This window comes from Podarcis raffonei, chromosome 2 (genome assembly GCF_027172205.1).
Source record: "Podarcis raffonei isolate rPodRaf1 chromosome 2, rPodRaf1.pri, whole genome shotgun sequence".
NCBI lineage: Eukaryota > Metazoa > Chordata > Lepidosauria > Squamata > Lacertidae > Podarcis > Podarcis raffonei.
In genome coordinates, this window is record NC_070603.1 from 32713129 (window position 1) to 32736393 (window position 23265).

The 23265-nt window shown below is 42.5% G+C and overlaps 2 protein-coding genes across 5 annotated transcripts in view; both read left to right on the forward strand.

The window, feature by feature from the left end:
• Positions 1–23265, forward strand: part of SLC16A3 (solute carrier family 16 member 3) — a 33025-nt gene that overhangs the window by 3710 nt on the left and 6050 nt on the right. The window contains exons 1-2 of one of the 4 annotated variants that reach the window (XM_053375701.1): positions 12738–12939; positions 22949–23191. In XM_053375701.1, coding sequence (XP_053231676.1) covers positions 22969–23191 — 223 coding nt within the window. In that variant the 5' untranslated portion in view covers positions 12738–12939; positions 22949–22968. Of the gene's footprint in view, positions 1–12737; positions 12940–12978; positions 13111–22946; positions 23192–23265 lie in introns of those variants that run through there. The other 3 variants (XM_053375703.1, XM_053375704.1, XM_053375702.1) reach the window with 3 other exon arrangements.
• The window catches only part of MBTD1 (mbt domain containing 1), a 116618-nt gene continuing 107727 nt past the window's right edge, over positions 14375–23265 (forward strand). Inside the window, exon 1 of the mRNA XM_053375672.1 lies at positions 14375–14385. The gene's annotated coding sequence lies outside the window, so the exon portion shown is untranslated. The remainder of the gene's footprint in view (positions 14386–23265) is intronic.

Here is a 23265-nt window from a genome sequence, read left to right on the forward strand (position 1 = left end):
CAGTTGAATGAAGTGCTAAATTGCTTTAATAAAAGTGGTCATGAAGGGGCTTTGCATTTCATACTCAAGTTAAGAGCTGAGGAGTCTTGATGGGTGTTGGGGTGGTGGCAGTGATGATCTGTACAGGGAGCCTAGCTGCCTTCCTTGCCACACAAGCCCCATTCTTTACATTGCAGGTGGTTTAGTGGTCCAGAACATGTGTTTAGGTGCATTTATTTCATTTGTTGACGCTATTAGGATATACAGTTTGTAAATATATGTCATTAATTTATTTCATTATACTATACCAATGTGATGGGACGCGGGTGGCACTGTGGTCTAAAGCAGGTTGATGGTTCGAATCCCCACGACAGGGTGAGCTCCCATTGCTCGGTCCCAGCTCCTGCCAACCTAGCAGTTTGAAAGCACATCAAAGTGCAAGTAGATAAATAGGTACCACTCCAGCGGGAAGGTAAATGGCGCTTCTGTGCGCTTCTCTGGTTCGCCAGAAGCGGCTTTGTCATGCTGGCCACGTGACCCGGAAGCTGTCTGCGGACAAACACCAGCTCTCTCAGCCAGTAAAGCGAGATGAGCTGTGCAACCCAAGAGTCAGGGGTCCCTTTACCTTTACCTATACCAATGTGATAAAGCAAAAGGTGCCATGGGACATTTCAAATCCACCTTTTAATTGCAGATGTGATCTCCTTGGGATGAGGTTGAACTAATGATTCATTGTTTAATTATTTAATAATTCAGTTTATTCCATGTACATCCCACCTCATCCCAAGGGCTTGGGGCAGGTTAAAAAAAACGTTATTGCTAACTGCAACTCCCCCTCTAATTGCAGTGAATCAATTACACACAAAGTAATTTTCTGGAAGGTGGGGGAATCTTAGAATGATTCCTAGAGCTGGGCTTTGGCAAGTTTCCAGGAGAAGGAATTTTGGAGTTGGGGAGGAGGCAGAGGAGAATCAGACACTGGGAACGACTCTCCAGTTTCATGTGCTGCAGGTCTAGATCTGGAACGGGTGGTCTACCAACTGGCCTTCCAAGGTCTAACTAATTCATGTTGAGATATGGAGGAATCTCTGTCTATTCCCCCACCCTCCTGGTAATTGCTTACTCTTCTGGAAGCATCTGAGGTTCTGCACTATCTGACAGTGTACTTGTTGCATGAAACACCTGGATTGATCTGGCTACACATATTCCTTCCCCCACAATCTATTCCCACACAGTGCTTTTGTTGTCTTCTCTTTCTGCTTGTGGCACACTCCATTATCAGTATTTAAATTAACAAAAATTATTTCTGCATTGTATTGATTAGTACATTGCACTCCGCCTTTCCTCCATCTTGGAACACAATGCAGTGTACACAGGGTTCCCAGCCTGCCTCCCTAACCCGCCTGCTCATGAAACCCATACCTCTTTGGCATGAATCTTAGCTAAGCCAGGAAGCCACTGGGACATTTTGTTAAGTGATTCCCTTTTAGCACCCCCATAAATATAACCTTTTTGTTTCTGTTGTAAAGATGATTGAGATTCTGTGTGTGGATTGCTTTTCAGCTCGGAGAAAATTTCATATACGTGTGTGTGTAAATAGTAAAGGTAAAGGTACCCCTGCCCGTTCGGGCCAGTCTTGCCAGACTCTAGGGTTGTCCGCTCATCTCACTCTATAGGCCGGGAGCCAGCGCTGTCCGCAGACACTTCCGGGTTACGTGGCCAGCGTGACAAAGCTGCATCTGGCGAGCCAGTGCAGCACACGGAAACGCTGTTTACCTTCCCGCTATAAAGCGGTCCCTATTTATCTACTTGCACCCGGAGGTGCTTTCGAACTGCTAGGTGGGCAGGAGCTGGGACCGAACGACGGGAGCTCACCCCGCTGTGGGGATTCGAACCGCCGCCGTTTCGATCGGCAAGCCCTAGGCGCTGAGGCTTTAACCCACAGCGCCACCCACTCAGTAAAAGCCTGAGGATATGCTGTGGATAGTAAGCGAAAGAGAAGGAAGCAACTGAGGAGATTTGAGTAGTAGGTTGATGGAACCTGTTATCAAACAGGACCAAAAGGGCAGATTGCAGGGCGGGGGATGGCAGAAGAACCACATGTTTGCTTCAAGAGAAGGGGGATGTTGAAAGAGGATGGAAGTGGAGCAGGGGAGGATTAACCTCTGGTAAATAACAAAGGTCACCAGTGGCAGAGACAAAGGTTTCTTTTGACATCTATGAAGTGATGTCCCTGCAGAGGTGGCCTCAGAATACAAAGCCGCCAAATAATGCCTCTGTGGGAGATGGACCAAATGTCTTTTCCCCCTCTCTACACAGATTTCAGTTTGAATTAGAATTAATTGTGGAAACGTTGTAGTGGAAAGTGGGCTTCGCTAATCAGGAAGTGAAGCTCACAAATTAGCAGTGCTGTGGTCAAGTGAATGTCACACAGAGTAGCAGACAGCATCAAGTTATAGGGGAGAGACCAGTGTTATTATAATGGACTTGGGCCTGTGAGCCCTCAGTTTGAAATCCTCATCAGCTTGGTGAGGAGGAGTTACTGTGTTTGATCCTAGCATATGCTATGGTCCTTTTTGTGAATCCAGTGTAACAAGAGTGGGCATTTACTTCTGCAACAGAGCTTCTCCTTTCTTTCCTCTTCCCTGCACCTGCATAATTTGGGGTTGGGGGAACCCTACAGAGCAGATTTGGGGGGAAGCTGGTCAAGAGAAACCAGAAGTCCCATTGTGCAAGCAGATTTCCGTTGTAGAAGTTGGCAGACATCACTGGATGTCACCCAATATTAGAAAAGACTTGCAAGGCATTTTGTACACTAAAAGGTGAAAACTATGTATCCATTCACCCTTCCACAGGTTTTATTCAATCCCAGGGCAGAGTTATTCCATAACTGGGATATCCCATAAACAACAACAAAAAGGGGGGAAATTGGTACACATATATTTCCAGACACCTTGATTACTATAAAAGTCTGACAACGGGACACCCCCCCCCCAAAATAACCAAGTTAAGTGATGAAATGTCTACATCAGAAGTGGGAAACCTCACCTGAGAGCCAGTGTGGTGTAGTGGTTAAGAGCGGTAGACTCGTAATCTGGAGAACTGGGTTCGGGTCTCCGCTCCTCCACATGCAGCTGCTGGGTGACCTTGGGCTAGTCACTCTTCTTTGAAGTCTCTCAGCCTCACTCACCTCACAAAGTGTTTGTTGTGGGGGAGGAAGGGAAAGGAGAATGTTAGCCGCTTTGAGACTCCTTCGGGTAGTGATAAAGCGGGATATCAAATCCAAACTCCTCCTCCACCTGTGGCCCACCATATGTTGCCGAACTGCAGCTCCCCTCATCCCTGACTATTGGTCATGTTGGCTAGGGGTGATTCTTAAAAAAGAGAGACCGCATTTAAAGCATAAGTTTCAGAAAACACTAGACAATGTGTCACATGGAGTAATTCACAAAAGAATTTTAAAAAACCCAATAAAGACATGCAATATTGATTTAAATATGCAAAATATTACTAAAACCCACACTAGGTAAGCAAAGAGAGTTTTAGTCAACCGCATCCAGAAGGCCACAGGTTCTCCACCTTGGGTTCATAGCAGAAGTATAGCAGCGAGGAAGCCACATTTTTGTTACCTGAGATTAAGGACAAGATAGTATCTTCCTCCATTCCATGAACAAATGCTGACTAGAATGGTAGTCAGAATTGTATTTTGACACTGGCAGTGGGACACCATTCTCTACTGAGTGGTGATGGGCTGTAGCTGAAGGCTGTGGGCTTTTTCATTGGAAGATTAACTATATCCCGCCTCTGGCATTCTCCAGCTTTTGAAAATAAGGTAAATAAATACTCTGTTCCTTAGTTTAGGATGCAGTGACCACTTCTCATGGGAAATTAAGTCTGCAGTCCTGAACAAATTGGATTTTTCCTACTAAGCACAAATAGAACACCCAATATAACAACCCTAAAGAAACACACAAACATATAACCATCAGTGTTACATATAGCCACTTTGTGTTAGCCACTCTTTAGCACTTCATTGCATGCAGGAGTCACCTTCAATGTACAAACTAATGTTTTATTTTATACATGGTAAATATGCAGTTTAGGCTAGGGAGTGTCTCCAGAAGGACATATGTAAGTGTGATTGTGGGTGTGTCTGGGTTCTGAAAGTTAATATATGAAACAAGCAGTGGCCTGACTTCCTGAATGGTATCACGTAGTATTTTGCCCCTAACAAACCTCTTAAGTTGTTGCAACAGCAAGTACCGGTACTTGATAACCCTTTTCCATTTGAGTAGGGTTGTGGTTTTTTTGTTGCTTAGAACTACCTTCCCAAATTTGCCTCCTGTATCATTCCTCCTGCAGGGCATAAAGCAACTTGAGAGATTTTTTTAACAACAAAAAGACTAGTGGGGAGCAGGTTAGGAAGCCCATCCCCACAATGCTCATTTGTGGAAAATTACATCTGATCTTAGGGACACGGGTGGTGCTGTGGGTTAAACCACAGAGCCTAGGACTTGCTGATCAGAAGGTCGGCGGTTCAAATCCCCGCGACGGGGTGAGCTCCCGTTGCTCGGTCCCTGCTCCTGCCAACCTAGCAGTTCAAAAGCACATCAAAGTGCAAGTAGATAAATAGGTACCGCTCTGGAGGGAAGGTAAACAGCGTTTCCGTGCGCTTCTCTGGTTTGCCAGAAGCGGCTTAGTCATGCTGGCCACATGACCCGGAAGCTGTACGCTGGCTCCCTCGGCCAATAAAGCGAGATGAGCGCCATGACCCCAGAGTCGGCCACGACTGGACCTAATGGTCAGGGGTCCCCTTTACCCCTTCACCTTACATCTGATCTTATAAAAAGAAAACAATCGGAATAAGTCTACACTAGCCTCAGTGATGTGGCCCCTAAATAAGTTAATATTTGCCTTCTCCCTTAATGTTGTTTCTTCTGTTTTTGTTATCGAGTAGCTCTATACTTAAGGACATAAAATGAGCCTGCTGGATCAGGCCAATGGCTTATCTAACCCAGCATCCTGTTCTCACAGTGGCCAGCTCAGGTAGATGCCCATGAAAAGCTTGCAAGCAGAACCTGATAACAACAGCACTCCCTCCCTACCCCCCCACCTGCAGTTTCCCTTCCACTGGCATATGCAGGCATGCTGCCTCTGACTGTGGAGCTGGAACATTGTCGTCATGGTTCGTTTGTCTGCTTTTCGAATTTGTCTAATCTTTTAAAGCCTTCCAAGTTGGTGGCCATCACTGCCTCTTGTGTGAGCAAATTCCATAGTTTAACTTCATTGTGTGAAGAAGGGCTTCCTTTGGTCCATCTTGGATCTTCCAATATTCAGCACCATCGGCTACCCACATGTTCAAGAGGCATGGGCAGGCAAACTAAGGCCTGGGGGCCGGATCCGGCCCAATCACCTTCTAAATCCAGCCTGCGGACGGTCTGGGAATCAACGTGTTTTTACATGAGGAGAATGTGTCCTTTTATTTAAAATGCATCTCTGGGTTATTTGTGGGGCCTGCCTGGTGTTTTTACATGAGTAGAATGTGTGCTTTTTTTTACAATGCATCTCTGGGTTATTTGTGGGGCATAGGAATTCGTTCATTCCCCCCCTTTTCCTTTTCAAAATATAGTCTGGCCCCCACAAGGTCTGAGGGACAGTAGACCAGCCCCCTGCTGAAAAAATTTGCTGACCCCTATTCAAGAGTTATGAGAGGTCCAGGAGAACATTTCCTTACCCACTTTTTCATCACCATCAAACATGCCACCTTGCCCCTGCAATTGAGAGGGCTGGGGCCATGTGATGGAAGCACGCCTCCTCCTTGAAAATTCATGGGTGGGCGACCATTGCCCCACTCCAGATGGCACACCAGAACACCATGCATAATTTACACACGGCTATCATATCTCCTCATATATAGTTTTCTCTAAATAGCTTCATAGAGGAGTTGCTCCAACTCCGTGATGATTTTGTTTGCCCTTTTCTGAACATCTTCCAGCTCCACAATATCCTTTTTCAAGTGAGGTGACCAGAATTGTACTTCAAGTGTGATTGATTTGTGTAGATTATTATATTTATATTATAAGCTAATGGTATAATATTGGCTTTAACTTCTTATCAACAAAGAACAGAGAGGGTCACTTCCGGTTAGCGCCAGCGCTTAATGGCGGATCTCACCCGGAGCTCCGGGAGAGGTCTGCTTCGTAGGTTCGGGTCCTGTCAGCTACGGCGGAGCGGGGACCCTCAAAAATCACAGGCGTGTTGCCTGTGAACCGGAGACTCGGCGGGCACCTTTGCGCCCCCCCAACGCTGTGAAATAGCCTTTTTAAAGGCTGCGGATCAGCGGAGGGTGTGAGGAGCGGTGCTGAGAGTCGTCTTCACCCAGCCTGCGAAGCGAAGCCGCGTCGCCATTAGCGGAGAGCGCTGATTTCTTCCGGCGAAAATTGGATCAAAAAACAACTATCCGTGAGTAGGATTGACCGTTAAAATACAATTGGACATTAAAATTAAAGAAATTGGGTACCGAGACGGATAAGCACTAAAAAGGAAGTCTGCTTTCCGTTCTGTAGCAAGATCAAAGCGAAAGGCACTCTAGCTGTAACTGCTTGAGAGGAAATTTGCGGAAACTAAGAAATCCACCACCAAAGCAAAGAACTCCCTCCCCGAAGGCAGAAGGGGGGGGAAGAAGACTTTAAAGTGTTTATCTGCCAATTTTTAAAGAACTGAGTTAAATATCGCTGTTCTTATACCTGGGATCGGACTGCCGGAGGAAAGGTACCGGCTAAGGACTGTTGCTATAAGAAGGTTAAAAAGTATCTTTAATTGACTTTGGTTACTCTCAACTTGAAATATTTATTTTGTTGCATTGTAAAGTTACTTATTGGACATTATTGACTTGGATCCCTTAGAAAGAGAAAAGAACAATTGGAAGGGACTAGGAAAACTTTTGTTTATTTTTAAGAGAGTGTGGGACTATTTGGAGAAGTAAAAAATTGACTCTGCGCCCTCTAGAGGATTTATAAATTGTTACAGCAACAAGTGAAGTGTAAAATTTGAGAACTTTTGTCTGACAGTTTAAGAGTGTGGGAATGACCTTGACTAAAAGACTTTGTTATGGCAGATGGTAAAGACAAAGGGGATTTACAAGAAACAACTTTGAGATCTGGCAAACAATATAAAATTGACTCTTTCATGCAGAGAAGGGCTTCTGTATCAGGAGCCTCTGGAACTACAGCTGCTCCAAAGGCAAGAGTGAAAACAATGTCTACAGAAGAATCATTTGCCAAGGTACTGGAGAAGATAAATGACTCTTTGGAGGAACTAAAAAAGCAAGGTGCAGAAACTAAAGCACAAGTGGCTGAAACTAAAATACAAGTTGCTGAAACAAATAAGAAAATTGAAGAAATCTCTGGGAAAATTGACTCAAATACAAAAAGTATAACTGACCTTGGGAATAAAGTGAACTCAAATGCAGAAGCAATTGGGAAAATACTGGAAGAATCATCTACAACAAGAAAGATAGCTGAGGAAGCTAAAGAAATTGCAACTGCTGCTGAAGGAAAATTTCCACCAGTGTTTAAGAAACTAGACGAATATGAACTGGCATTTTCTATGCAGGATATGCAACGCAAGGAGAGGAATTTAAGGATCAGACTTGTGCCGGAAAAGGAAGAAGACAACCTGGTGGACTATTTGACAAAAGAATTTTCTGACTTTTGGAAGCAGGAGCTGGATAAAGAAGCATTTAAGATAGAAAGCGCTTTCAGACTGGGAGCAAGGCAGAGGAAGAATCGACCCAGAGATTGTCTTATAACTCTAAGATCAAAGGAGGAGCGAGACAAAATATTGAACCTGCATTACCAAACAACCCTTCGAATTGAAGATTTTCATATTGAGATCTTCAAAGACATTCCTAAGAGTATCTTGGATGCAAGAGGACACTACAAGGACTTGGTGATACTGCTGAGAAGGAACTACATACCATTCAGGTGGGAGTTCCCCCAAGGCCTGTCTTTTAAATACAAGGGGAAGAAGAGAAGAATAAAGACTGTGAGTGATAAAGACAAGTTCTTGGGAGAACACGAAGAAGACCTACAGAAAGAGACGCATCCAGGACAAGGGCATCCTTCATTAGATACGGATACGGAACCACCGACAAACGAAGAACAAAAATTGGGAGCTGTAGGAGGAAAGAGCAAATAACCCCATCATGGACCTGCAGCTTCTTACCTGGAATTGTAACGGTTTGAACATCCCTAGAAAGAGAAAAAATATATTTCATGCTTTGAAGAAAGACCAATTGGACCTAATTTGTTTACAGGAGACCCATGTGACAAGAGCTCATAGAAAGTTATTAATAAATAAAAGATTGGGACAAGAATTTATTTCTTCAGACAGAGTAAAAAAGAGAGGAGTGGTGATTTATGCAAAGGAGAAGCTGCAACCGAAACAAATTTTTAAAGATGACCAAGGAAGATATTTGGCAATTGAAATTCAATTTCAAGGAGAGAAGTATTTGATAGTGGGAATTTATGCACCAAATGAAGGGAAAGCTGAATTTTTTAAGAAGCTGCACGAGATTTTGATGGATTATATGGATTACAAATTAATCATGATGGGAGACATGAATGGAGTAGTTTCAACAAATATGGATAAAGCACAAAGACAGGTTGTAACAAAAGATGGAAGACTACCAAAGACCTTTTTTGAAATGACTGACAATATGGACTTGATCGATATATGGAGAACAAAACACCCATTAGAAAGAGAGGGAACCTTCTTTTCTGAAGCCAAAATGACATGGACAAGGATCGACCAAATTTGGGTGACTAGCAATATGGCGCAGAACATAAAGAGAGTGGAAATCTGCACAAAAACTTTCTCCGACCATAATGCAGTAAAGATGGTGATGAGGCAAACAACAACTGGCTCCTTTAGATGGAGAATGAATGACACCTTACTTAGAGATGAGGAGATTTGCAAGAAGGCCCAAAAAACTTTGAAAGACTATTTTGAAATTAACCTCAGGACTAAAGTAGAAAAAAGAATAGTATGGGACGCAAGCAAAGCCGTGATGAGAGGGTTTCTGATACAACAAAATACACTGAAGAAAAGAAAACAAAACGAGAGGAAGGAAAAATTTTTGGAAAAGATAAGAGAAGGGGAAAAGAAACTAAGATTGAAGCCAAAATCACAAGAGATTCTAAGAGAAATTAAATTTTATCAAACACAATATATGGAACTGACGAATCAAGAACTAGAGTGGAAAATTAAGCAAATGAGACAAAAGACTTTTGAATCTGCTGATAAATGTGGCAAGCTACTGGCTTGGCAAATAAAGAAGAGACAAAAACTCAACACGGTAACAAACATAGAAGTGGAAGGAAAGAATATAAGCAACCCAGCTGAAATTAGAAACTGTTTTCAGAACTACTTTAGACAACTTTACACACAAGGGCCGCAAAAAGAAACAGATATACAACAATTCCTCGAGAAAAATGGGCTGAAAAAGATTTCGCAGGAAAGTAAGACAATTTTGAACCAGGAGATAACAGCACAGGAAATAGAAGATGCCATTCAAAATATGACGTTGGGCAAATCACCTGGACCGGATGGACTGACTTCCAAATATTACAAAGTTTTGAAGGAAGGACTTATACAACCTTTGAAGGAAGTCTGTAATGAGATCATGAAGGGGAAAAGGGCACCCGATACGTGGAGAGAGGCCTACATTACACTTATACCAAAGACAGAGACTGAAAAGACCCAACTTAAGAACTACCGACCCATCTCCTTACTAAATGTGGATTACAAAATCTTTGCTGATGTTTTAGCAAAGAGACTGAAAAGAGTTTTGATGGAGGAGATTCATGGGGACCAAGCGGGCTTTCTCCCGAAAAGGCATTTGTCGGACAATGTAAGGAATATAATTGACATTTTGGAGAAGCTGGAAGTGAATATAAACACTAAGGCTGTTTTGATATTTGTGGATGCCGAGAAAGCCTTTGACAACATTTCTTGGAGTTTTATGTTGAAGAACCTCCGGGGGATGGGGGTAGGCCAAGGGTTTGAAAATGGTATAGGTACAATATATTCTGAACAGAAAGCAAAATTGATTGTAAATAATGTTGTAACAGAAGAGTTTAAGATTGAAAAAGGGACACGACAGGGGTGCCCTATTTCCCCATTACTTTTTATATCGGTCCTTGAGGTTTTGCTTAATATGATCAGGAGGGACCAGTTGGTTAAAGGCATTCAGGTCGGAGTCAAACAATACAAATTGAGAGCATTTGCAGATGACCTGGTACTTACATTACAGGAGCCAGAAGCTAGCACGAAAAGAGTTTTGGAAATAATCCAAGAGTTTGGTCAATTGGCAGGATTTAAATTGAATAAGTTAAAGACTAAAGTATTGGAGAAAAATCTAACACAGATTGAAAAAGAAAGGTTTCAGAATGAGACGGGGTTGTCTGTGGTTAAAAAAGTGAAATATTTGGGGATAAACATGACAGCTAAGAATGTGAATTTATTTAAAGATAACTATGAAAAAACTTGGACAGAAGTGAAAAAAGACTTGGAGATTTGGTCAAATCTTAAGCTTTCCTTGTTAGGTCGAATTGCAGTTATAAAGATGAATGTATTGCCAAGAATGTTGTTTTTGTTTCAAGCATTGCAAATAATGGACAAAATGGACTGTTTCAAGAAGTGGCAAAAAGACATATCTAAATTTGTCTGGCAGGGCAAAAAGCCCAGAATTAAATTTAAGATATTAACGGACTCAAAGGAAAGAGGGGGGTTTGCCCTGCCAGATTTTAAATTGTACTATGAAGCGGCAGCTTTCTGCTGGCTGAAAGAATGGCTGCTTCTTGAAAACACAGACATTTTGGATTTGGAAGGTTTTAATAATATTTTTGGGTGGCATGCATACTTGTGGTATGACAAGGTTAAAGCACATAAAAGTTTTAAAAACCATATTGTCAGGAAAGCATTATTAAATGTCTGGGTCAGATATAAAGATTTGCTGGAAAGTAAAACTCCAAGGTGGCTGTCGCCAATGGAAGCTAAGGCAGTTAAAAAGTTAAACATGGAGTCTAAGTGGCCAAGATATTGGGAAATTTTGGAAAAGGAAGGGGACAAACTGAGATTGCAGAGTTTTGAGAAATTAAAAGGGAAGGTGAGAGATTGGTTGCACTATCATCAAATAAATGAAGCGTTTAAAGTGGACAGTAAAATTGGCTTTCAGGTGGAAAAATCAAAATTGGAGACAGAACTGTTAGAACCCAGTACTAAGAATTTGTCAAAGATGTATAATTTGCTGCTGAAATGGAATACAGAAGATGAAACGGTTAAATCAGCTATGATTAAATGGGCTCAGGACATTGGTCATAATATTTTGTTTGCTGATTGGGAAAAGTTGTGGACCACCGGGATGAAATTTACGGCATGTAATGCCTTAAGAGAAAATATTATGAAAATGATCTATAGGTGGTACATAACCCCAGTCAAGCTTGCAAAGATTTACCATTTGCCTGACAATAAATGTTGGAAGTGTAAAGAAAAGGAAGGTACATTTTTTCACCTTTGGTGGACGTGCCCGAAGATTAAGGCATTCTGGGAAATGATCTATAATGAACTTAAAAAGGTATTTAAATATACTTTCACCAAGAAACCAGAGGCCTTTCTCTTGGGTATTGTTGGCCAAGGGGTGTTAAAGACAGATATAACTTTTTTTATGTATGCTACAACAGCAGCTAGAATACTTATTGCGAAGTACTGGAAGACGAAAGATCTACCCACACTGGAAGAATGGCAGATGAAGGTGATAGACTACATGGGCTTGGCAGAAATGACGAGCAGAATCTGAAACCAGGGAAGAGAAACAGCGCAAGAAGAATGGAAAAAATTCAAGGACTATTTAAAGAAATATCACAAAGTTAATGAAAGTTAGAATGATGATGGACTGAAAGTAAATGGTTACTATTAGTAATGGTTAAGACAAGGAGAACAAGGAAGGTTAGCTTAAACTTAAATTAAAATAAGGGAAGATTTGCTGAGTAATTGATAAGAATTTGGAATACAGAAAAGGGAGGCATGAGGAAGTCGGGGAAGGAAGGTATAAGAAATTAGGATATGAAATGGTACATGTTTTTTGTTTTGTTTTTGTTTCTGTTTTTGTATGTTTATGTATGTTCATGTATGTTATGTTTATATGGAAAACTTTTTGAATAAAAATATTATAAAAAAAAAAAAAGAACAGAGAGGGTCAGTCTGTGATATTAAATTGGCTGTTGGGATTCTGCCACAGAATAAACATGAACAAAAACTTGAACAAAAAATGGATAATCACCTAGGATATAATTGAAACCTGTTGACAAGTCTAAGTGAAATATGGAAAGATTTTCAATAAGTTCTTTCGAAAAAGGATTACAGCACTTCCTTTGTTGTCTTCCTTGTGCTCTTCATTCTTTTCTTTTAAAGAAGTCATGTTATCTAGCTACGGATCTTATTGCCAATGTAGGTTAAAGTCACAGGTGATACTGCTATTATAGGAATAAGTAATTAAGAATTTGCTTTATTTTATTAAAATGGCCCAAACCATGCAAAACAGCAACAGGGCATTATACAGTAGTTTTACTTCCTGATATAGTACTGCAAAGGCAAGAAAGAGGAGGGTGAACAAACTACTTTGCATACTCAAGCCACAACTTCTTTTGTTCCTACCTACATGGGGAGAGCACTTGATTTAAGAGAAAGCAATAGGCCTGAGCCGTTTCATGTGATTTACGGGTCCAATGTATAGTGAGATGCAGGATGTCAAGCACGCCCTCAGGAACAACTCACCACTGAGTCAACCTGAAGTGAATGCTACATCCCATCCCCATTTGTTCCTTCTTTTGTTTCTAGGCAACAGGCTAGGGAGCAGCAGCACACTTCTGGAGCCTGCTTTTCCTCCATTTTCAGTTGGTAAGGTTACCCTGTATTTGTGTGTTGGTTTGTAAATATGCGCTTGTGTGAATGAGGACTGAGGGGAAGCTACTTGCCTGCATCAGTACATGCGACTTCTTTGCCAAGTGCTACAATCTGATGGCTATGATCAACCCAGAGAGAGGTGTCAAGAGTACAGCCTGCATATGCGTTTGTGTTTTTAACCAACGTTGAAAAGAACGCCTTTTTTAAAATACATAGGGACAGTGCTGCTTGTAAATGTTAATATGCGATCTAAAGTTGTTGTTGTTGTTGTTGTTGTTTTTAAAAACTGTGTGTATATTCCAGCAGGTGTAGGTTTTATATTCAGATTGCAGGCAAGGAGAATTGGGGGAATAAAGGGGTGGGGGTGGGGAAGCTTGTGAAAACGTCTCACAGGGCAGTAATGCGCTTGTTTCCGGCCTTTTATTGTGCACGTGCTCTCTCTCGCTCGCTCTCCTCATGGGCAGCTCTCGCCAAGAGGAATATTATATTCTAAAAGTAGTCATTGGTTGCTTAGTCGGTGCAGTTGCAACAAGAAGTAAAGGCGAGGCAGGGTTGGCTGCACATGACCTTAGGCAACCGCGGTTGCCAGATCAACGTTTGAAAAATAAGACGCCCGGTGGCAGTTTGGGAAGCCGCCTTCTATGTATTCTGTGGAATGGACCATGGAGCTCGGGGAAGTTCTGTATTCTGACAGTCTGATCCATCGCGTTACGCTACCCAAACTGAAGAGCCCGGGAAGCGTCCTCACTGAATTTGCTTCGGCCCGTTAAGAGATCGAGCTCGGCTCCTAACAGCAGTGAGTTCAGTTCTCTCCCTCCTTTCATATAAATGGATTGAATCATAAGGGTTATAAAGCATTTAAATGTCTAACGGCGGTGTTCTTCTTGGAAACGCCATCTAGAGCAGATATTAAAAAAAGGCGCGTGGGTCGTCTTGGCTGCAACGCCATTAAACTTTCAGAGGCTGGTGCCTTACTTTCTGAACAGCCAGAGGGGGTAACAGAATAATTTGATTTCCTTCAGATCTGCAGATCGACAATGGTGCTTGGATTATGATGAGGGAGAGGAGTCGTTCCCCGCCCCCACGCGACTTTTCTCCTCTAAAAAGCCTTATTATGTGACCACTTAACGGCTCCGGGGTTGGGAACGGCAGATAGCTGATGATCGGACAAAGTTGTTCTTGTTTGGTTAATTATAACTTGACCCGAATTAGATATTGCCAAGCGTTGCATCCGCGTGCGTGTTTGCTGGTTCTGAAGCAGGTTTTGCGCTATCGAGATAACGATCTTAAAATCGGCTTCGAGGAAGAATGTGTGCGTTGATTTTTTTCGCCTTCTACAGATGGCTGAGGCTACGCGCGCTTTCCCGGCAGGGAATGCAATACTATACTAGAGCAAGTGCTCCGCTCTCTCTCTCCCCGGTTCAACCACGAGGTGAGCGCGTGTATTTCTTGGCAATTGCAGCCGGCACTTCCGGTCTGCCCCTCTGTCACGTCCTGCACGTCTGCATGCGGGAAGACGTCCCCAAGTGCTCTAGCCAGCCTGTGCCGGCAGCCCTCGTGGTCTGGGCGGGGAGGCTCCGGGGTGGAGCCAAGCGGAGCCCCCTCCGCCCTCAGATGCGCCGCCTCCTCTCAGATGCTCTCCTGGATCCACCGTGGCCCGAAGATCCTCGTAAGAGGTTTCCGCTACCAGATGCCGCACTCCTGCCTTTGCAGCTTTGCATTAAAAAATGCAGACTTTAACCCTTGCACTGCTTGGTCTTTGGTGTGTGTGTGTGTGTGTGTTTATCCGTATGGCAACTGAGAGCACTTAATGCATCAGATGAAGTGAGTTGTACTAGTCCACGAAATTTTATTTTAACGCTTTTATCTAAACAAAACAAAGTTAGGTATGAAATAGACAATCAAGAAAAATACAGGTAGAATAACAGTACAGCAACATATTTTATGCCACACTATATTTGTTGGTGTTTAAGGTATCTTAAGACTGGTGGTTTTTTAAATGGCACAGTGAAGCCTTTGGAAAGTTGTCTGCCTCCTATTCTGTGGGACTGTGAAGCACCGCTTGCCTTTAAGGACTTACCACAGTGTAGTGGCCTTTAAGGACTTACCACAGTGTAGTGGTAAGTCCTTAAAGGGAAGCGGTGATTCTTTTCTAAAATTAGAGGTGCTCCAGCCACCCTAGAAATCCCATTTTTTACCCAAATCCTGCTCCCTATTTGCAAGTGGATGAGGGCACCCATTTCAGGGGTATATACCGGTAATCCCTGCATGTCTTCACAGGCATATAGTCCTGACATTCACAATAACTGCTAATAGAGCATCGTTGTAAGCAAGCCCTGACTCTAGCCCTGCATGCAGGACTGGCCTTTGGGAATTTTGAAGGTCATGTGCTAAGTGGGCACTGATGTCCCCCTATATGATGTTACAGAGGAGATAAAATTCTAGTTGCTTTAAAAATGAGGTCCAATTAAACAACCTCCAGCCAAGGCTAATGCTTAGTACATTACAGGTAGGTAGCCGTGTTGGAAGTAGTTGGTCTCTAAGGTGCTACTGGAAGGATTTTTTTTTTTTTTACATTAATCCAGTCCCTCTCATTCAGTGTCAATGTACACCACCTGTAACTCTTTCTTACCTAGTAGACTAGAATTAATATGCTTTTAAAAGAACCCTCCTGTTCTTTCTATTGGAAGATTCTTTCAGTGCCAGTAGCGTGCTGGTCACTGTGCAGAGAGCACAAACATTACATAACTCTGCTTGCTTTGAAATGGCCGTGCTTTATTGCGTAATAACACCACAGCTCTGCAGTACGTACAGGAGAGTCAGCGGTGGCGTTATGAGATGGAGTGCTGAAATTGGTCAGGCAGATGCAGGTTTAAATCTCTGCTCAACCATAAAGCTCATTGCGTGACCTTGGGGCAGTCCCTGCTCCTGTTTACAGAGACAACGGGGAGAAAAAAACAATGCACGTGCGGTACCTGAACTCCCTGGGGATGTGTGTGCAATAAAAGTGGAATTAAAGCCCCCTGCTCAGCACAATCTGTACAGAGATTTTCCTCATAGGATAAGGCTGCCAAGGAGCTACAAGTCATGATGGTTTTGTGTACTGCTTCCAGTACTGGATGTGGTACCCCTCTGATTATCAGAGACTGCGGATCACTCTTTGTGTGGTACTAATGTGCTGCTTACCTGGTTGGACGTTGTGAGAACAAGGTGCTAGGCTATATGGGTCATTGGCCGGATCCAGCGGGGCTCTTCTTATTGTCCTTAATATTCTCAATATGTGCACACTTCCTTGGAAGCATGTCCCATGATAATGGCTGGGATTTTCTTCTAATTAAGCATGCATAGATTGTAAGAGTTGTACTGGACCCCAAAAGCAAAATACAACAAAACAAAACAAAAAGCCAGACTTGTTGAAGGAGCTGCATAGTCTGGGGAATACATTAGGACTTAGATCTCTAAATAGATTGTTTCCCCTTTGCTTTTTAATTGTACTGTACAGTAGCAACATTCTGGCCACCAAAATATAATGGATGAATGAGGAAAAACCAGAAGTCAGCTTTTCCATTCATATGTTACGCTCACTTGTGTTAAGATGTTTCTATATCTCCAGGCACTAGAAATATGCTCCCCACCTTCGGGGTTTGGGAAAATCCTGGGTGGCTTTTCCAAATTTTACAACCCCTGAAGCTTTTGTTGATTAAAGTAGTGGCTCTTGTAGTGGCAGGTAGTGGACACAGCTGTTCCCCTCTACAGTGAGATTTTGAGCCACTCTTGCTTATCGCGAATTGTCTCTTTTTTGGCACTGGTAAAGAACAACTTGATATGACAGAATCTGTATGGGGAACAAGAAAGTAAAATGGAGGAGAATGTCTTTCGTTCTGGATTAAAGCAAATCCCATGTGTCATTCCTCTTTAAAAATGTGTTTTCTTGAATTAAACTCTCCTAGGAATAGGCTTAGCCTTAATTGGAAAATGGCATCAGTGTTCTGCTGAAATCCACATGGGAGTTCATAATTCATTTTCATTTAATGTGTTAAATGAGAGACAAATCACACAAATTAATGAACTCTCATATAATTGTCTTGGCAAGGATATGCACAGTTGAAAATTAGTGTTGCGTGATTTGGAGGGGGAAATGGGCAGGGATTTATAGGTAGACAATTCTGGTAAAGGCCAGAGTTTCTGGTTACACATTACACCAATTCTTATTCCTGTAGGACATTTGTCGCACAATTTTAGACTGTCTGCTCAGAAGCCCCATTCAATTCAATGGCATTGGGTACTGTATTGCAACCTCAGTACCTTATTCATAGGCAGAGGAGAAAATGAGTTGGAAGATGAGGAAGGAGAAAATGAGATGATTTGAAGGAAAGGAGAGGAGGAACACCCACATTTTATAAGGTAAAACCTGGAAGTTGAGTTGAAGATGAAACAAAGGAGGATGGGGAATAGGGACGTTTTTGAATGATAAGATGGTTGATATAACACAGGGACGTCCAATTCCCAAGAGACTGCGATCTACTCCCACTATAAAAAAACTGGCAATCCCATTGGATTGACCAAAGTTGTTGAGCTTTTTTGGGGGGGGGGAGTTGCTGAGCTATTTTGGGGGAAACAACAACAAAGTTGCTGAGATTTTTGGGAGGAGAAATCGCCTAAGTTGTTGAGCTTTTTTATTGGGGGGCCATCACTCAGGATCACATGATAGACCAGGATTGACCAGGGACGCCCCGTGATCGACCGGTAGATCGCGATCAACCGGATGGACATGCCTGATATAACAGATAAAAGAAGAGCAGGGAATGAAAATTTATAATCCCACAACTGTAGCAGATGTGAGATCATTCCTGCTTCCCCATCTCTCAGATGTTTATTGTACCCTTCTGGCTGAAAACAGACCCTCAAGGGACCACCTCACATGTGTGTGTGTTCGTTCTCTCGTTCTCTCTCTCTGGTAATTAGGGGAGGCCCAGCTCTAAATGTCCTGACTTTCAGGAGCAAAGCTGGTACCCCCCACCCAATAAATTAATGTAAAATTAAATAAATTGAAAAACAGAACAATCAACTATCAGTACAATTAAAAAAAGCAGAACACTAAAGAACAAATAGGTAAAGGTAAAGGGACCCCTGACAATTAAGTCCAGTCGCGAACGACTCTGATCCTAAATCCCTCTGAAATTATCCGGCTTTTAATGTTTTCATAAAAGTTGTGAATCTGAGGAAACTGAGTAGATAGCAAGTTCCATAGGATAGAAGGTACCAGATACGTTCCTGACCCTAAGCACCTGTGTGTGTGTGTGCATATATGAGGTGATACCTAATGTATCCTGGGTCCAGGCCATTATGGCCTGAAAGGTTAAGACTCCACACCGGCAAAAAGTTAGAAACCACTGGAGCTCTTTCAAAATGGATGATGTAACATGCTTTTTGCAGTTAGCACTTGCAAAACACAGGGCAGTTGCACATCCCACTACCTTAAATGTTCCCAAGCATTCATTAAAGCAGCCCTAAGGCAGTGTTCTTTTCACAGCCAGTGATTTAAACAGCATGAAGTGTAGATGAAGGGGGGAGAGCAGGAGATGACCCAACTATCCCTCAATGACCCAACTATCAGCTGCTGGCTTACCTGAAGAGGCGTGCAAGAGAAAGCAATGCACAGTGGTTGAATACAGGTCAGAGATCATCATCTTGCTGCATTGCTAGAAGTCAGATAGCGTCGTACTTCAGAAATATCCTGGCTAGAGGATTTTCAGGGATGAAGATTACTCCTGGGGATGGAGGATAGGATGGCAAAATATCCAGTTGAAGGAAATCCCTTAAGTCAGGAGTTCCCAAAGGGTTTCAATCAGGTGGTCCATGGCGTGTCCACATTATTCATTCATTAATTCCATTTTTGTTGCTTCTTTTATTTGTTGTGTTTTATTGCATTACAATTTAAATCCCACAGAATTTAAATTGTAATACAGAGTAGGAAGTAAAAGCAGCCCCTAGCAAAGTGCAACACCATTACCACAAAAGACAGAAAAATCTTTCAGTGATCTGCTGAGGCCCACAGCGATTTTGTAGTGATCTGTGGGGCTGGGGGGTGGGCAAAGAGGTTGGGAGCCACTGCCTTAAGTCATTTTGCTTGGCAGGCAGATGGCTGCAGTTTGGAAGTGAGAAAGGGCTCAGGATGGGGGATGGAGAGAACCCTGTCACCGATGAATGACTGATGTGATGATGAATGCCAAGTCTTCTTCATATGCTATGTACATAGGGAAGTTTGTTAGCTGGGTTTCTGCCTGAGTTGCTGTCAGGCAGAACGGTGCAGGAGAAGAATGAGCAGCTGGCTGTGAGTAGGTGTATGTATGCATGGATGGATGCAAGTTTCTATGGGGACAGAATAGCTTATCTCTTCCAATTCCAGATCTGCTTTTGAGAGGAAGGGGGAAGGATTTTCATAAAGGTCTCCTGCAGCAAGACCCGATGGCTTATGGGTACTGAGTGCTTTTGTTTATCTTTAGTGAAGCTGTCTGGAGCCAATATATATTTAGATTCAGATATAGATTTGCTGTCCCTGGAAAGTGCATCCATGCCAGATAGCAAGCAAATTACCTGGTACTCTTGCATATACAAACAAAACCTGATAAAAGCATTATGTAGCGCTGGTTTTTGCAGCTACAGTTCAGGAGCAATATCATGATGAATTGCCAAACAATTTAATTGGCAGGCTGGCGGAACATGTGAGAAAGCCAGGGGCTTCTTTCTAAGAAAACTGCTTTCCCCCCCTTCCACTTTACTGAAGCTATAACTCAGATGGTGGACTTAGGCATTTGTTCCCTTATTAGTACTTTTATTTTTCAGCTTCTTGTGATAGTGAGTGATGGTTCAAATCCAACCCTTTTTTCTAGAACCCCCCCCCATCATACTGCTGTTAAACACTGATTGATTTAATAGCCCATCTGCCTACTTAGACATTTTTGCTGATGGATATTTGATTGACAAGAGCATAAACTCTGTTGGGCAGTTAAGAGAGGGACCTCAGATAACCCTTACTGTAAGTTCACTAGCGGAGACTCAGAGGATATATGTTAGGAGTACGTATAGGAAGTCAAACGTCAGTGCCAGAAAATGTGGTTTCATTGTAGATTGGGTAAGGATCTGCATGATACTGGGGAAAAGAATTTCCACTCTTCTTGTTGCAGTAATAAAACAGCAAGCCTTACAGGTCAATAATGACACTTGTCAAAATGTGGGCATCTTCAGCATTCCTTCATTTTTTTTATGGAAAGGTGACTGTTTTGCTGTTCAAGGCCCAAAGTCTCCCTGGGCACATGGAACATGTCGCCTCATTCTTTGGATCGTGCCGTTTATAATTGGAGTGTTGCTTTCATGCCGGTTTCATGTTCTAACTTTATGCAGCTCAAGACAGCCTGTGTATTTGTTGTAACCGAATCTTCTCCAGCAGAGATGATGAAGGAAAAGCATTTGGATGTTTTCCTCCTGAAAGAGCAGCTTCATGCAATAGATCTGCTCTGGAAGGCTCTGCCAGGTTTATTTCTGGAGCTTGACCGTGAGATTGTTTCTTGTAAATTGTGCAGCCCTGGGCCTAAATGTCACAGAAAGGACTCTGAATGATCACATACTCATCACTCAGCCGTCTAGACATCAAGTGACTTCATTTGCAGCTCTTGCAGGGTCAAATGAATCATATAGCATGCAATAATTTCATGGCCATTGTCTTGCAAGCAATAGGTATTGCTTAGAGATAGACATATTTAATACAGCAAATAACTGAATCCACTGCCTTTGTTCCTTGACTGGTAGCATGTGGGGACATAGGAAGCTACAGTATCTTGTACCTAATCACACTATTCGTTTATCTAGTACAGTATTCTTTGATTTGGCTGGCAGCAGCTCTCCAGCCTCTCAGAAAGAGAAAGGTCTTCCAAATAATTTGCTACCTGATCCTTTAAACTGGAGATGCTGTGGACCTTATGCATACAAAGCAGCATGACCGCTGAGCTCCTGACCCTTCTGAAGCTGGGGACTTTAAAGTGATTTTTGCCATTAGCCAAACCGAAAGTTAATCTGTTCTGGATAAATTTATTAAACAAAAGAAACAGAATTAACAATATATGTATTAATTTATTTTATTAATAATGTTTATGTGCTGCTTAATATGTGAGATCCCTAAACAGTTTACAGTGGTACCTCAGGTTACATACGCTTCAGGTTACATACGCTTCAGGTTACAGACTCCGCTAACCCAGAAATAGTACCTCGGGTTAAGAACTTTGCTTCAGGATGAGAACAGAAATCGTGCTCCGGCAGCGCAGCGGCAGCAGGAGGCCCCATTAGCTAAAGTGGTGCTTCAGGTTAAGAACAGTTTCAGGTTAAGTACGGCTCTCCAGAACGAATTAAGTACTTAACCCAAGGTACCACTGTACATTAAATACAATAAAATCATTTTTAAAAGGAAATGGAAATCTTAATAATAAAAGTAACAACAACTACTACTTTATTATTTCTACCCTGCCCATCTGGCTGGGTTTCCCCAGCCACTCCGGGTGACTTCCAGCACATATAAAAACACAATAAAATGTCAAACATTGAAAACTTCCTGGCACAGGGTTGCTTTCAGATGTCTTATCAAAGCTGTGTAGTTCTTTACCCCCTTGAATAATTATTATTAATTTACTATATATAGCATTATGATCAGGAATACAAAGAAATACATTGATTGAAAAGGAGCCTGGAAAATTCTGCCTAAACAAATAGGTCAGGGTGTGTTAAAGTTTGCCACTGTTTGTAAATGTGGGTATATAAATTTATCCACATATTTAATGATTGGAAAAATATCAACAAAACCAAACAACCAAAGCATTATTTGGACCTTACAGTTTAACAGGTCTGTGACCGTGTAATAAATTATTGATAGATAGATGTCACGGTTGTACCAATGTGTGAGCAGGCCTGTGCCAAGATGTCCTCACATACAGTGAGAATGTCTGCCTTCACAGAATGCCCATATGGGGAGGGGGGAGACTATGTGCAGCTCTGTACTTACAGCTGTCTTACATGTGAGTATAACTTCTGAATAGGGCACAGCTCTCTGCTCTAATGGTACTGTATTCATACACATTTTGCATGCTGACATTTACAGTTGTCTCTGGTTTAAGAATTGACTCTGCTATGTAGTATTCATCCAATATGAATTGGGTGAAGCCAGGTGGAAGTTGTCCTTTGGAAGATCTATTCATAGGAGAAGCACATCTGAACACTTACTGCATCAGATAGATAGATAGATAGATAGATAGATAGATAGATAGATAGAATATTATAACAACAAGGAAAGCTTGGTGCTGATAATGTCAAGGTTGCAGGTTCGCTCCCCATTCCCCATACTGGACAGCTCCATATTCCTGCATTGCATGGGGTTGGACTACTAGATGATCCTCAGGGTCCCTTCCAACTCTACAAATATCCCATTTCTGTCTTCTGCAAATCCTGCTCGAAAAGGACCTCCCACTTTCTGCTCCACTCTCCAAGTACACAGCTGTACAGATGTTAATGCAACATTAACTGGTAGACAGTGGGGTCTGGTCCACTAGGGAGAACCGGTCACTGTCCTATCAACTTCAGTCTGCCTTCAGCTAGCCCCCACTTGTCTGTCTCCTTACTTGCAACCAGTCCAAGGGTTGTTCACTGCTTGTCAGAGCTTCCTCTACCTTAGTCTCAGTGCTGGCCTTATAGAACTCAGCAAGTTGGCTCTGTCTGTTGATCTCCCTGCCTTCCACCCTACTGATCCCAATGGGCACCAGTCACCACTGCTGGGAATAGGGCAAACCTTTTTCTGCGTAAGAGACCACTCCATCTGAAAAGCTAGCCTTGCCTTCCATAGGACGTCCGCTTTTATGGACCCTACTGTATTAAAATTATTCATTGCATAACCAAGACTGAGCTGATCATATCTTATGGTACTGATGGAATATTTAAATACATTTCTTTTATGTCTTAGGAAACAGATAAAATCTCATCATGGGAGCTGTGGTGGTTGACGATGGTCCTAGCGGAGTTAAAGCCCCAGATGGCGGCTGGGGCTGGGCTGTTCTCTTTGGGTGCTTTGTCATCACGGGATTCTCCTATGCCTTCCCAAAGGCCATGAGCGTCTTCTTTAAAGAGCTTATCCGGGAGTTTGGTGTTGGATACAGTGACACCGCATGGATCTCCTCCATTCTGTTGGCTATGCTTTATGGAACAGGTAAGTACTTACAACATTCTAAAACTGGGGTAGAAGCATAGTACTCTATTTTATTTTTAATATTTATATATATT